The sequence below is a fragment of the Schistocerca nitens genome, chromosome 1 (assembly GCF_023898315.1).
Source record: "Schistocerca nitens isolate TAMUIC-IGC-003100 chromosome 1, iqSchNite1.1, whole genome shotgun sequence".
NCBI lineage: Eukaryota > Metazoa > Arthropoda > Insecta > Orthoptera > Acrididae > Schistocerca > Schistocerca nitens.
In genome coordinates, this window is record NC_064614.1 from 880,774,173 (window position 1) to 880,789,812 (window position 15,640).

A 15,640-nucleotide genomic window follows, 5' to 3' on the forward strand; every position below is an offset into this window, starting at 1 on the left:
ACTATATGGACAGTAATTCTACCATGTCTTGATTTTTATTCATTTGCCTTGAATTTGTTTGTACTATTTTGAAAATGTTCTCAATCTGGTTAAGAATGACAAGGGCACCCTAGCCACGTAACAAACAAAATTTAGTTTAGTTTAGTATTTTCCAGAATTGAAGAAAAATATGGCTTTCAAAAATCATTCTACATTACAACCCTGCATTTATTTGAGCCGATTTAAAACAAGCTGTTCCTATCACATGGTGCAGGAGACTACAGGGTGTCCCAAAATGAATGATCCGATTTTAACTTGTAATAATATTGAGACAAATGTCACTAGGTAACTGAAACAGTGCTAGATGTAATCGGCATGGTCTAGAGTTTCAGAAAAAATCTGCTAGATATTGCTACGAGTGCTGACCTGGAGTGTGCAGCCAGTCTCGCGCAATATGGCATCCGTGCAACAGAAGGCATATTGTGTTATTGAACTTAGTCATACTCAATCAGTGATTGTTGTTCAGCGGGTGTTTCATATTCACCAAAGCTCATTCGACGGTGGTATAAACAGTTTGAAGAAACAGAGTGCCTCTGTAAAGGCAAAAGTCCTGGCCGGCCACGCATTCCTGAACAAACAGTGGAACAAATCCGACGAGCATTTGAGCGGAGCCCCTGCAAGACTATGCGTCGTGCTAGCTGAGAACTTGCGTTACCACGCATGACAGTGTGGCGTGTGTTACGGCGTCGTTTAGCCCTCAAACCATGCTGATTACAACCGGTAAAAACTCTTCGAGATACTGACAAAGTGAAGCGAGTAGACTTTAGCAATGCTATTCTAGAGGACATAGAAGATGAAACTTTTACGTCACAGTTGATATTCCACGATGAGGCAACTTTATTAGTGGTAAGGTTCACCTTCATAATGTGAATATATGGGTGCTCGAAAATCCCGCATGAAACAATTGAACACAAATGTGATTCACCAAAAGTGAATGTTTTTTGTGCTGTTTCGCAAAGCAAGGTTTATGGACCCTTCTTTTTTGAGGAGTTTTTTGACATAACACCATGTGATTTCTTCCTGTGGGGATATGTTAAACAATGTGTTTACGTTCCTCCCTTACCTTGTGACATCGATGAACTAAAAACGAGAATATCAGCTGCTGTAGCTTCAATGACAGAAGACACCTTATGCTTAGTTCAGAAAGAATTCGGCTATCGGCTAGATGTCATCCGTGCAGCTAATGGAGGACATTTTGAACATTTATTTTTACAATTACAATTTTTTGGTCTACAGGCAGTAAAACAAACAGTTTTTTTTAGGAAAGATTCACCTTCAGTCTATTGTGTTGTAGACAAAGACAATGTTTCTGATTTTCAGACACTTGTGATGTGGCTATTTAGCTCAAATACTTAAGAGCATTTGTTTATTTATTTATTTTTGGAACTTTGGAGACATAGTACCAATAATGTGATTACAATCTTCAAATAGAACTCGTTTAAGGTGCAGAAAGCATTTTTTCAGTTAATAACTGAGCAGTGATGGTATGTCTGTTTCCGTATCAGTATGGCAGTTATTCTTTTCTTGTCTTGTTCCATAATGAAATATGAAAAATGGTAATGTATCTAAATGTTGTCCACTTTGCTTAACAACATGAAAGCATGAACTGAATGAACAATGAGTAGCATTAGTCTATGCTTAGCTCCAACAATAGCCCTCCAACCAATGGCCACATCTGACAAGTTGCAGGTGGAAAAAATAGCCCATCTCTCTCTCTCTCTCTCTCTCTTTGATATTGGCAAAGATCAGTATTTTGTCTTAATCAGGGACTTTACTGCTTATGTTTAAATATCTATGTTTCAACTCCCAAGATTGATATTCTGTATACAGTACAGTCATACTCGTAGAAGACAATTAACTGCATGCCATCTATAAATCAAATAACAGCTGCAGCATTGGAGGCACAGCAAGGGCGCCAGACATGAACAAAAGACAATTACTGATCGGAGCAGATAGACAGAAGTGGCTCAATATTTACAGATCAAGTTTCTTTTTAAAATGCCTGAATCACAGACATGAGTGTCATTAAAAAAGGGATACCCAGGAATCTCACTGTGTTTTCCCATGGACAGTTACACTGACAAAGAATCATCTTAAATCATTAGTCTTTCAATTGGTTTGACATTGTTCTCCATCTCCGCCTACCTTATGTTGATCTTTTCATTTCTACATAACCACAGCCCTAGAAACCTAATATTTTTCATTTTTTCTGTTTAGTTTAGTCCTCCTATGACACAGTAACATATGTTCACAAACAACAAAATGCCGAGCCTACTGCACCCACACTGTGATGGTATACTGAAAATTCATACTGGTTTCAAAGTGCCATATACTCTTCTGATGGCCCAAGGAGTTATAAATCGAGTCATGATTTTAGGGAAACTGGAGTTTGTACGAGACCAGTGCAACAATAATCAAAATGCTTAGGTAACATACATAACTGTGGTGTTCATCACGAGGGAAAATTCTACTACAGTCCACACTAATATTTCACAATCAGGACTAATGGCAACACTCTCCCATAGCTCAAGTCATTCCAGTGCTAACAGCTGCTTGCTACCTGTTTTAATCTCATACTTAGGTTCATTACAGGCTGCAAATATATGGTTCAAATGACTCCAAGCGCTATGGGACTTAACATTGAGGTCATCAGTACCCTAGACTACGTAAACCTAACTAACCTAAAGACATCACACACATCCATGCTCGAGACAGGATTCGAACCTGCAACCGTAGCAGCAGCGCGGTTCCAGACTGAAGCGCCTAGAACCGCTCGGCCACAGCGGCCGGCTGCAAATATATGTTAACATAAATCACTAAATACACTACCGAAATTTGGTATTCACTTGTTAACATTTTTGTAACAAGATCGTATTTTTTCTTTGGAAACAATTACGTATTTGCTTATAAACACACTGACTCCTGTAACCAACATACAACACACCACTGTCTTCCACTGATGTTATCACAGATTACAGATGTGCACCAAGCATACTTTTCTTTAACAAAGGTTTCTCTTAGACAGCCAATGAGTTAAATATGAACATAAATGTGCAGTTGGCTGATGGACTAAAATAAACTAAAACATATAGCGATAACCCTTCTCCAGTCAACCCTCCCAGGACTTCCTACTCCAGTCCTGTCACAGGCATATCCTATCCCATCAGTGACAATGCCACTTGTGAAAGCACCATCATCTACTTACTCTACTGCCAATCATTGCACAGCTTTTTATGTCAGTTTGACAACCAACCAACTGCCCACCAAAATAAATGGCTATGACCATACTGTAGCCTTGCTACAGTTGGTTGGTTGTCAAACTGACATAAAAAGCTGTGCAATGATTGGCAGCAGAGTCTGTACATGACGGTGCTTTCACAAGTGGCAAGATTACCACCCACTGACATCAACCTAGACCGTCTGGGTCCTTCCCACCAGCACCAGCTCTTCTGAACTACGCAGATGGGAGTTAACCTCCCAACACATCCTTCATTCCCATGGCCCTCCCGGCCTCAATCTCCACTAACACTGCCCCACAACCTCTTCCCAACTGTTTCCTCCTGCCTCTGTCTTGTCACACGCCCCCCCCCCCCCCCCCATCCCCAGCTTCTACGCCACCACCTTCATGCGCCACACATCAACAGCTCCAATACCCAGATACACACCTAACCTGTGTTCCTGCCACACCTCCCTCCAACATTATTAGCCAGCAAAACTGCTACCTCCCTCCGAGGTGCTTGCTACTCATCCCCAACCCCTATTCTTGCCTCCCTCTCCCTCTACCCACCCCACCCGATACCTCACCTGGTACAACCCCACCCCACTGCAACTTAGTCTTTATGTGTGTAAGCTCAACAAAGGATTTATCCTGAAAGCTAGCAAGTTTTGTTTCTCTTTTGTGTGTGCCTGTTGACATCTCAATGCTTCTGCTATTCAGTGAGTGGTCTCCTGCTCCTAAATTATTTTTATCTTAAGTAACTACAGCAAGACAACTTGATTAGCTACCTGAGAAACTGCCAATTAGTCAGCAATAGTTTACTTAAAAAAGGTTCCAGTCTTCAGCAGATATAGTCAAAGAGGAAATAATGTGTCAAAAGGGAATCCAAAAATGTTTAGAGGATGAGATCAAAATAGCTTACACATAACTTCAAACACTTTCTGTACTAACAATATTATGAAAAGGAAATTGGAATTCACCATATAGCGGAGATGCTGAGCCACAGATAGGCACAACACAAAGACTGTCACAAACTTTCAGCCAGCAAGGCCTTTGTCAAAAACAGATCTCTCTCTCTCTCTCTCTCTCTCTCTCTCTCTCTCACACACACACACACACACACACACACACACATGCTCGCAGGATCTCCACTATATGGTGAGTATCAACTTAGCAACTTTCATTTTCATAATATTGTTGAAGTCCATCCTGGATTTTCCATTGTTTGACTTTCTGCACTAAGCTAGTTCTTATCCACAGTTCCATCTCTAAAATAGATAATGAAAATGCTTTCAGAAGATACTTTATTCATAATCAAGTTTTGTAAGGACAGTGAAATTAATAATTTTTTTGTAAACATTGTATGTCCCTCAGAAAAACACATTTCTGAAATATCCACATCAATGCCTATGTACATATTCTTCTAGTTACCACCAAGGTTCGTGGTGGAGGATACCTTTTACCACTGCCACAGTGAAACCCATATGTTATGTTTTTGTGCAGTCCAGACTGAAAAAGACTCAAAAACGAGGAAAATTCACAATTGAGGAAAATAATAAAATCCCCAAAATACAAGCAAAAATATATGTTATTGGTATATATGATAAAAATCATAATCCTCACCCATACATTGTACAAAATCTGTATAAGTGAAGGAAATTAAATATCGAATGCAAATGTTTATACAATAATTTGTGGTAATGAATTGCATCAGTTCTTAAAAAATCACAGATGTGTAAGAGCAAATAAATCTTCAAAAAAATAGAAACTGGTATCTGGGTACAAGGTAATCAGCTACTTTCTGATTTGCTACGACCACAAATTCTACTTCAAAACATGAGTTTTTGAGAGATCTTTCATTTGCATATTCACCTGGCAAACAATAAAAATTGATGATCATGGTGAATTAAACCAAAAACTGTGAAAGGTGTTGGAATCTGATGTGTGTGGGGGGGGGGGGGGGGGTTGCATTCGTTCTGTAGCCAATGGCAGTTTAATTGGGTTGAATAGACTTCACTCTCCTTTTTGCAGTGCTGATGTCACTAGTTGGACTTCGAATATCGACTTCTGTGAGCGCTTGTGAATGACTCCTGTGTGCATCTTGATTACTCATTTCCTTTGTAGTGTGTGCTGTATTTGCACACTATGCCGTTTTAAAGCAACGGTGCATTGAATATATCACAAATATGTCACACTTATCACTAAATGTCAATTAACAAGGCATCAATGAGGCTTCACGAGATTTTATGATAACTAATGCACAATACAAAATTCACATGAGTAATCTGTAGCATAATGCATGGTTTGCTGAGTTAGAGGTTATAAGTACACAACTCGCTGCATGCTAATTTTTTTCAACTTAGCACTGTTATCACATTTTGGAACTTGGTTACGATTGTAATATGATATGTTCTGCAATATTTGATATTATTTAATATTTCTGTCTAATTACAGAACAAAGGCTGAAATAAATATTTCCAAATAAGTGGTCATTTCTGGGTGTGTGGTTAGGCAGGAACCTAAGAGGACAGCTTACCTGTGAGTGAAACAAGCAATAATAAAATTCATATTGTTTCTTGTCACAAATACTTCATTATTTATTTCCAAATATGTGGTGATTTTTGGGTGCGTGGTTAAGCAGGAATCTAAGAGGACAGTTCAAATTGCCACAAGTGAAAAGATGAGCAATAACATTCATATTCTTACTTGTCACAAATATTTTGCATGTCGTGCTACCACAAACATATATCTCCAAGGGTTCTTGTTATGACTGAGGTTCTCCTGTCACTAGCACTTTCATAAACATCAACTTGACGCTATAGCAATAGACAAATCAATAGCCTCATTCCTGGTCACCTTCACAGTGCCACAACACCACAATTATGTCAGTTATTGCAAAAGATAGTGTGAAACATACTCAACCCCGCATCACTGTGTGCTGGTGTTAAACATTGCAAGTTGTGTTGGTAATGCCGATCATGGATTATGTCAGCATTTCCTCTCTCACATCTCTCCTCTCTGTAACGGCCTAAAATATTCCATTAACTTCACCACCACCCACAGTGCAAACCATCTGTCTTTTGTGCCACTTACAACTTGTTCAGTCAGATCAAATGTCAACAGGAAGGAAACAGGACGAAGTCAAGCAAGGTGTAGAGTAAGAATGTAGAATCGAGGTAAACTTTACTTTTTTGATGGGGTCTATGAATTTATGGTGTAGAATAATGAAAAATGTAAAACTGAAGTTCCACTGTAACAATTTCCCTCCCAGTTCCACTTGCCAATAAGGGAAAAACTGCTGTCTCTAGGCCTCTGTATGAGCCCTAATTTCTCTTACTTTTGTTGTCCTTAGGCAAAATGCACATTGGCAGCAGAAACATCATTCTGCAGTCAGCTTCATAGGCCGGTTTTCTAAATTTTCTCAACAGAATTTCATAAAAGAAAAATGTCTTCCCTCCAGATTCCCACTCGAGTTCATGAAGCATCTTCGTGACACTTGCGTGTTGATTGAACCTACTGGTAACAAATCAGGCAGCTCACTTCTGAACTGTTTTGACGTCATCCTTGATTCTTTTTGATGTCATGCTATAAGGATTTTGAAAAACTCAGAGTGAAAAGGGGCAAACCTCTAGGAACATAGGGCTCTGGAACACATGTGGAAAAAAGACATCTGTCTAAGCAATATCTAACAAAATAACAATCATGAAGTCTAGATAAATTTTTGTGGTTATTTCATTGAAGGTTTGCCTGTACGGTGATTTCATGGTAGTCGTTGCTTAAATTTGACTTGTTTATATGCCCATCTAAAGGCTCTTAACAAATTGTGCTCATATTTATACATACTTTTTGCTAAGAATATCCCCAAGTGTATCTTTTTTCTCTTCACTCCAGTGTATGCTGGCATTTGTGTGTTGCATTTAGGTAATATCTCGCGATTTGAATTTCTGTTAAGTGTGACTTCTGTCTCACACATTTTTTTTACACATGTCTCATGTAACTAAGCTAGTGCTAGTAGTGAACCTGACACATCGTCAGAGGCTGTATTTTTTTTAAAAAATAGCATATAAACTTACTACTTCTCATAATATCCATTTAGTTTTGCATATGGTACTTTTTCTTTTTTGCCTTGCTGTAGATATTTATTTGACCATGAGTGGAATCTGTGGGAGTTATCGTATGAAAGTAAGTAGTGGGATGCGTTGTGGGATTTGCAGTAAATAGTTTCACAGGGGAGGGGGGGGGGGGGAGGGAGTATGTTGTGGGGAGATCTATGAGGAGGATTGAGGCCCTCTCCTGGAACTGCAAAATAAGCAGCAGAAATAGATTGATAGAGGAGCAGCAAAAGGTAGGTCTGTGCACTTCAGACACAGATCGAGCTAGGAGAAGGTAATAGTGAGGGGGGTGCTTGGGAAATGGCAGTTGGTACGAAGGCTAGTGGGAAGTGGAAGCAATCTGACAATTTTATTGTGTCTCCCAGCAACAAGTTCCAGCTGCCAGAGCTGAAGGGATAGGAGCTTCAAGATGGTGTAGGAAAAATTAATAACTGCAGCTGTTAGAAAGTCCTCTCAGACGCTTAAAATTTCTCAATTCTTGAAAAAAGCACTGCAGTAATCCACCGTCCCCAGATTATTATTACAGGTATACAAATATAAAGGAGGATATTACTTGCAGCAAAAAATCCTTTGATGACAATATCTAAGACAGAAAATAAAAGTGACGTAGTGTGGGATGTCTTAAGACAAGAAATTGGGAAAGGCAGGCACACGCTTAATAACACAATTCCCAAAGATGGAGGTAGGATAATAGACAACTCTCAGGAATTGGCATATTTCGTGAATGACTATTTTTTGGTGTTGTGGAGAAATTTCAGCAAAATCTCCCAAACACACGTAGCAATGAAAATGGCCTACACAGTAAGCACAACAGAACTTGAAGTCAAGTAAACAATACAGAATTTAAAAGTCAGCAGCTACAGATGAAGTTCCTTTTGCTTTTTTGAATGAGTGAATACAAGCACACAAGCACCATTAACAAACATAATATGCGAGTCCTTCAGTTCTGGCATTTTTTTCAGTTGTATCAGTACTAAAGAATGGTAATGCAGAAAGTACTGAAAACTCTTCTGACATTGCTGATCGTAAAACAATGCGTAAGAGGAACAGTCTTACCTCTAAACAGAGTGCAGAGTAGCATGTTCTGCTCTTTGGGCTTTATCACCTGTCTGCAACAGCCCATGTTTTGCGGTGACATACTATGGCTGTGTACACTCAATTTCTGACTGTGTAATTCTTTTCTGGGGTTTGAAGTCACGAAACATGGACACAATTTTTAAACTACAGAAAAGGGCCATACGAATAATAATTAGAAGAAGCAGTCAGATTTACTGTACAGAGCTATTCAGAAAACTGGGCATTCCCACTGCACCAAGTGAGTACATCTACCACTCTAGTGCCTATCAGGGATTACACGCTAAATATTCAATTATAAGTTATACACATAATCATGGAACAAGATCCAGTACGAACTTACATTTTCCATGGAAAATCAAACAAAAAGCTCAAAACACTGTTTTCTATCAGGGAATAAAGTTGTATAATAAACTGCACAGGAAAATAAGACACATTACCAAAACACATCCATTCAAAAAGGCAGCTAAAACATTCTTCATAACTAATGCCTACTACACAAAGATTGCTTGCAGTACTCAAACAAGTGGGGTAATAATGAAAGGCTAATTACAACAGCCTTTATATTTCAATACATGACCAGAGTTTACTGCTTTTGCAAAGAATTCATGTGTCCGGAGCTACAGTGCACGGTAGTAATGTCTTGCTGACAGTTTTTTTTCCCCATCTTTTTTCCCCAGGTGGGCAGAGGGGAGGACAGAAAGGAAACCTGAAGCATACTTGAACATTGGTGGACCAGGAATTGGTTGTCCAAAAAGGCTGGAATTATTGATGACCCAGAGGTCCATCACTGGGTATCCTCTGTGGTGGTGATGAGAAAAACTATATTTTCACATTTTAGTCTTTATGAGTAACCAAACAGTAATGTGTGTTTCCATCTCTTACCACTTCTTTCAGCTCTGGCTACGATTTTTGCAACTGAAAAATGTGCCAGTCTTCTTGAACTAAGAGGAATGCAAGGAATTATACTTAACAATGAAATTATGCCTAGTAATGCATTTTTTTGCTTATTGCAGGCATGACAAGGAGAGGTACTGTGTCAGATTATCAGAAGCACATTATGATGCACCTGAAATTGCTTTCTCATGAAAAAGGAAATGTGAAAAATTCTCATGAGAGTCCAAATGTCTAAGGCATACTTCTGAAGGTCTCACATTATCACATTACTAAATTACTAAAAAACTACATAAATTCCAATGAATATTTTTCAACTGATATGTGATCAGCATACTCTCAACTGTCCATGACCACTGCGTGAGGAATATTCTCCAAATCTTGAGGTTAGACTAAATTACTGCATTTTGAAACTCTGAAGTACTTTCCTTAATGCTCTATGGACTGTCACAAATGTCCAAACCACTTCGTGAATGCTTCATGGTAGGCTTCTTTCTGGAGACTTAAGGTACAGTGGAACCTCGCTTAGTGAGCACCTCCCATAATGTGCAAAAGAAATTGTTAAATAAATGACTAGCTTAAAGAGCCATGTTTCGCAGAACGAGTGATGACAATTTAGTGTGGCAACACCAGCCGTTTGCGCACAGCATGGGGAACATTCAACAATATAAAAACCTTTCATTGTCGGCAGCGACATATGAACAATGTCTTTAGTATGTACTGCAGTCTATGTTTAGCGCTCTATCTGTTACCATCTTAGTGATCTAAACTTGTGTTTTGTGTTTTTCTGTGTGCAAATTTTAATAATCTTCATAGAAATGCCTTGGAAGATATAGCCACAAGAAGACAACCAGAAGAGAAAGAAAATAACTTTAGAAACGAAACTTAAAATCATTAAAAAATGCGATCATGATGTGAACGTTACTGATTTAGCACACACATACAATCGATCTACATCAACTATTTGCACTATCCTCAAGAACAAGGACAAGATTAAGGAGATAAATGCTTCAAAGAGAGTGACAAAGAGTATCTAATCAATTGTTTCGTATTCTGGACAATGTTGAAAGGTTGCTCTTTATATGGATAAATGAAAAGGAATTGCAAGGTGACATTATTAACAAGATCATCATTTGTGAGAAGGCAAGAATGATTTTCGCTGCCCTCAATAAGAAGACGCCAGTATCATCACTGGCTGAAGAAGTATTTAAGGGAAGACATGGGTGGTTCGAGAAGTTTAAGCGAAGAACCAGCATCCACAGTGTTGAAAGCCATGGCGAAGCAGCCAACTCCGACACAAAGGCAGCAGAGAACTTCATCAGCAACTTCAAAAAGCTCATAGATTCTGAGGGTTATCTGCTGTAACAGGTTCTTAATTGTGACGAGGCGGGTCTATTCTGGAGAAAGATGCCGAAGTGTACATTTATAACAGCTGAGGAGAAGACATTGCCCAGTCAAAGCCAATGAAAGACTGTCTTACACTGCTATTTTTTTTTGCCAATGCAAGCAACTCCATGAGCCTTCAAGAAATGTAAAGTCCAGAAGAGCAGATTAAATGTGATACGGAGATCCAAAAACGAGGCTTAGTTGAGACGTGATCATTTCTGTGATTGCATCAATGGAGTGTTTGGTCCTTCAGGAACAAATATTTGCTTGAGGAGTATCTGCAAATCTATGTCTTGCTTGTTGTGGACAACACTCTTTCCCATTCTCCAGGCCTACAAGACCACCTCCTTGAAGAATATCAATTATCAAGATCCAATTTGTGTGTCCCAACACCACTCCGTTACTTCAGCCAAAGGGCCAGCAGATTATTTATAACTTTAAGAAGCTCTACACTAAAGCACTCTTCGAGCATTGCTTCGAGTTGACTGAAGCTACCAATCTCACTCTCAGAGAGTTTTGGAAATATCACTTCAACATCATCGCCTGTATGAAGATCAAAGAGGAATGGGTAGGGGTTACCAAGAGAACTCTCACTTCTGCTTGAAAGAACCTTTGGCCAGAGAGTATTGTCGAATGTGACTCTGAAGCATTTGAGTTGGTACCTGAGGAGCCTGTGGTCAGAGAGATTGTGTCTTTGGCCAAGAGCATGGGACTATAAGTGGCTAACAATGATATCGATGAGCTTGGGGAAGGTAACAGCCAAGAAATGACCACTGAAGAGCTTTTATGGAGTTGCAGTGTGTTTCACAGCAGGAAGTTGCGGAGAGGAGTTCAGAGGAGGAGGAGGAGGAGGAGGAGGAGGAGGAGGAGGTGGTGGTGGTGGTGGTGGTAGCAGCAGAGCAGCAATCTTGTGGTGCAATACGAGAAATGCTGGAGACTTGGGAATTGGATGCATCATACATTGAAAATCATCACCCCAATAAAGCAGTGACTATGCACACTACAAATTTTGACGATAATGCTGTGTCGCATTTTTGTCAAGTATTGAAGCAACGGCAGAAACAAATAACTACGGATAGTATCCTAGTAAAAAATAATAGTTATACACTGAAGTGCCAAAGAAACTGGTATAGGCATGTGTATTCAAATACAGAGAAATGAAAACTGGCAGAATACGGCGCTGCAATCGGCAATGCCTATATAAGATTACAAGTGTCTGGGGCAGTTGTTAGATCTGTTACTCCTGCTACAACGGCAGGTTATTAAGATTTAAGCGAGTTTGAATGTGATGTTACATTCAGCACACAAGTGATGGGACAAAGCATCTCTGAGGTAGCGATGAAGTGAGGATTTTCCCGAACGACCATTTCACAAGTGTACCACGAATCAGGAATCCGGTAAAACATCAAATCTCTGAAATCGCTGCAGCCAGAAAGAGATCCTGCAAGAACAGGACCAACAACAACTGCAGAGTGACATTCAAAGTGACAAAAGTGCAACCTTTCTGTAAATTTCAGCAGATTTCAATGGTGGGCCATCAGTAAGTATCAGCTTGAGAACCATTCAATGAAACATCATCGATATGGGCTTTTGGGGCCGAAGGCCCACTTATGTATCCTTGATGACTGCATGACAGAAAAGCTTTACACCTCACCTGGGCCCATCAACAGCAACATTGGACTGTTGATCACTGGAAACATGTGCCTGGTCCGATGAGTCTTGTTTAAAGTTGTATTGAGAGGATGGATATGTATGGGTATGGAGATAACCTCATGAATCTGTGGACCCTGCATGTCAGCATAGGACTGTTGAAGCTGGTGGAGGTTCTGTAATGGCATGGATGTGTGCAGTTGGAATTATATGTGACCCATGATACTGTTAGATATGACACTGACAGGTGACACATACATAAGCATCCTGTCTGATCACCTGCATGCACTCACGTCCATTGTGCATTCTGACGGACTTGGGAATTCCAGCAGGACAACGTGATACGTGACACCTCAAATGTCTAGAATTGCTACAGAGTGGCTCCAGGAACACTCTTGTGAGTTTAAACACATCTGCTGGCCACCCAACTCCCCAGACATGAACATTATTGAGCATATCTGGGATGCCTTGCAACATATCTGCCCAGGATCTTGCAACATTTGAAGAGACTCGCCAGGTTTCGAGAGGGTGCGTTTCTGGATGAGGTATCGAATATATTGCTTCCCCCTACTTATACCTCCCGAGGAGATCACGAATGTAAAATTAGAGAGATTAGAGCGCGCACGGAGGCTTTCAGACAGTCGTTCTCCCTGCGAACCATACGCGACTGGAACAGGAAAGGGAGGTAATGACAGTGGCACGTAAAGTGCCCTCTGCCACACACCGTTGGGTGGCTTGCGGAGTATAAATGTAGATGTAGATGTAGAACATACTGTTCAAAAGAGATCTCCACCCCCTCGTACTCTTATAGATTTATTGACAGTCCTGCAGGATTAATGGTGTGAATTCCCTCCAGCAATACTTCAGACACTGGCCTGAGTCCATGCCATGTCATGTCGCTTGCTTGCGGGGGCCCTACACGATATTAGATGGGTGTAGCATTTTCTTTGGCTCCTCAGTGTATATTGTGAATAATAAAGTACATAATACTGTATGAATAATTTTCTTTGAATAAATGGCATCAATAAGATATAACCTTTTCTGCATGGAACGCATTATCTTATTTTACCCATTTAGCAGCACATAAATTGTCCTGCTTAATGACTGTTCACACTATGAGTAAGATTCTGGAACATATTATGCTTGCTATGCGAGGTTCCACTGTACACATCACAGAAAGATGTAGCTGCTATTGGTGTTTCCAATCAATGACCATGGGTGGTTTATACCACTTTGAGATACAGAGGACTATCCTACAGAGCTATTTTTAGAGCTATAGCATGGATAAGGAAATGTGTGTACCTGAGACTCCTCACACAGAGAGACTGTTTTAGCTACAAGGGGATCTGATGCATTATTACGATGGAGCAAGATCCTGGGCAGATCTGATTTTGGGCATTTCTCCTTAAAGTATTTGAAGAGACTGGTATTTAAATTAAAAAATACACCAATCTGAAGTTCCTATCTTATCTTCATCCATGACAGTGGCAACAATGTGACCAGCTGCCACAAAGAATGCCCATGCCATTATTTTAAACATACTCTATGGTGTTTTTATTTTTGCTCAACAAACTTGTTCTGAAAAGACCCCTCCATGCACACTCCCATTTGTTTCAAGGTTGAATGTTACAACCTTGTCTCGCCATCAGTTACAATATAAACTAATACTCCAATTGCCCATCACTTGCTGACAGAATGCAACATAAGGGGCCTGTTTAAGGGTTAGACTGTGCACACTGAAGAAGGGCATATCTTCTCACATTTCCCACACTGACGTAGAGGACCAGTAAGCACACTAACTTTGATTACGGAGGTTCTCAAGCAGTGCCCACATATACAGTATATTGGCTAAATATGTTTTGACAGTTCTGTCACCCTCAATGTCCCATACAACTTCTTAGCTGATGGCTGCATCAGTGTGTAGTAGGAGCATGCATCTCCTCAGATCACTCCAACTACACTCTGATGCAGCCATTGACGAAGAAGTTCTTTGGGATATTTCAAAGGACACAACAGTCAAAAATGGTTTAGCCAATAATATATGTAGCCATTAGCTGATAACCTCTGCAGTTGAAGTGCATGTCTTTTGCAACTGAAGACTCACAAGAATGATTTTGTACAGTGGATGCTAACAACCCAATCACACAAGTAATGTTACACTAATACAAACTGCAGTTCTTTGGAATACAGCCGTTTAAGAATGAAGGACAATAGTTCCGTTCAGGATAAGACTGTATCAATAAATGTTAAAATAAAAAAGCAACCAACAGAAGCTCTGTGAAAATTTGTAAAAGCTGTGTTCAGTTACACAAAGTGTGTTGGTGTCACAAATCAAGGGACAGACTTACAATACAGTCAACACAGCATTCAAAATATTTTGCAAATAATAAAAAATTGTGTGCTAATATGTCATTACAGTGTCATAAATGCAAGGAACAATGTACATAGACTGTCACAGTTTTTGAAGTGTTCTTTGGTTTGATCTGGTGATTTGTAGCACACAGATAGCAAAGACTACAAAAATCTGAACAGTCTTAGGCTTTCGGTACTCATTCCCTCATAAAGAAAGAAGTAACACATAAACAGAATTAGAGATGGAGAAGTACTTACTTTTTTAAAATGTTGTAATGTATCTGGACTATTTTCACACATTTCTGTTATGAGAGTAACTCCTGTGATTAGCACCCCTGAAACACAGAGAACAGTTTTGAGAGAGCAGTTTTGGGTTGCAAAAAGTAAATGAATCTTCCTACCCATTTTCACATTAAAATTTTTGTACATAACTTTTCTTGCAGATGACAGAGGTGTTCACACAGAAGTAAATCCTTATTTAATGTTACAGCACATATCCAGTAATGCAGCACTAATACTGACATACACACAATATTCTAACACAGGAAACTATAATATGAGGAATGTCACCTTTTCCTCTGCAAACTCTGAGATGTGCCAAGAATATTTCACACGTTCACTCTTTCTAAGGTCAAGCGCAACTCTCTCTCTCTCTCTCTCTCTCTCTCTCTCTCTGTGTGTGTGTGTGTGTGTGTGTGTGTGTTCCTGTTAAATACTCAACCTCAATATAGTAATGAAAATCTATTTACTTATTCATTCTTTTCATAAATCATAAAATACTGATAACACATTTCACTCCAAATGACAGAAAATGTTGAGGCAGAATACAATATGGAATGTTACAGGTCATCATTAACAAAACAATTTTCTCCAAATTATCAAGAAAAATAAGGTGAATATCTAAGTTGTAAAAAAT

The 15,640-nt window shown here is 39.5% G+C and overlaps 1 protein-coding gene across 7 annotated transcripts in view; it reads right to left on the reverse strand.

Annotated features, from left to right (window-relative positions):
* Positions 1-15,640, reverse strand: part of LOC126263777 (AP-1 complex subunit gamma-1) — a 200,149-nt gene that overhangs the window by 111,266 nt on the left and 73,243 nt on the right. For all 7 annotated transcript variants that reach the window (XM_049960942.1, XM_049960941.1, XM_049960946.1 and 4 more), the window contains one exon: positions 14,983-15,059. In XM_049960942.1, the coding sequence (XP_049816899.1) occupies positions 14,983-15,059 (77 nt within the window). The remainder of the gene's footprint in view (positions 1-14,982; positions 15,060-15,640) is intronic.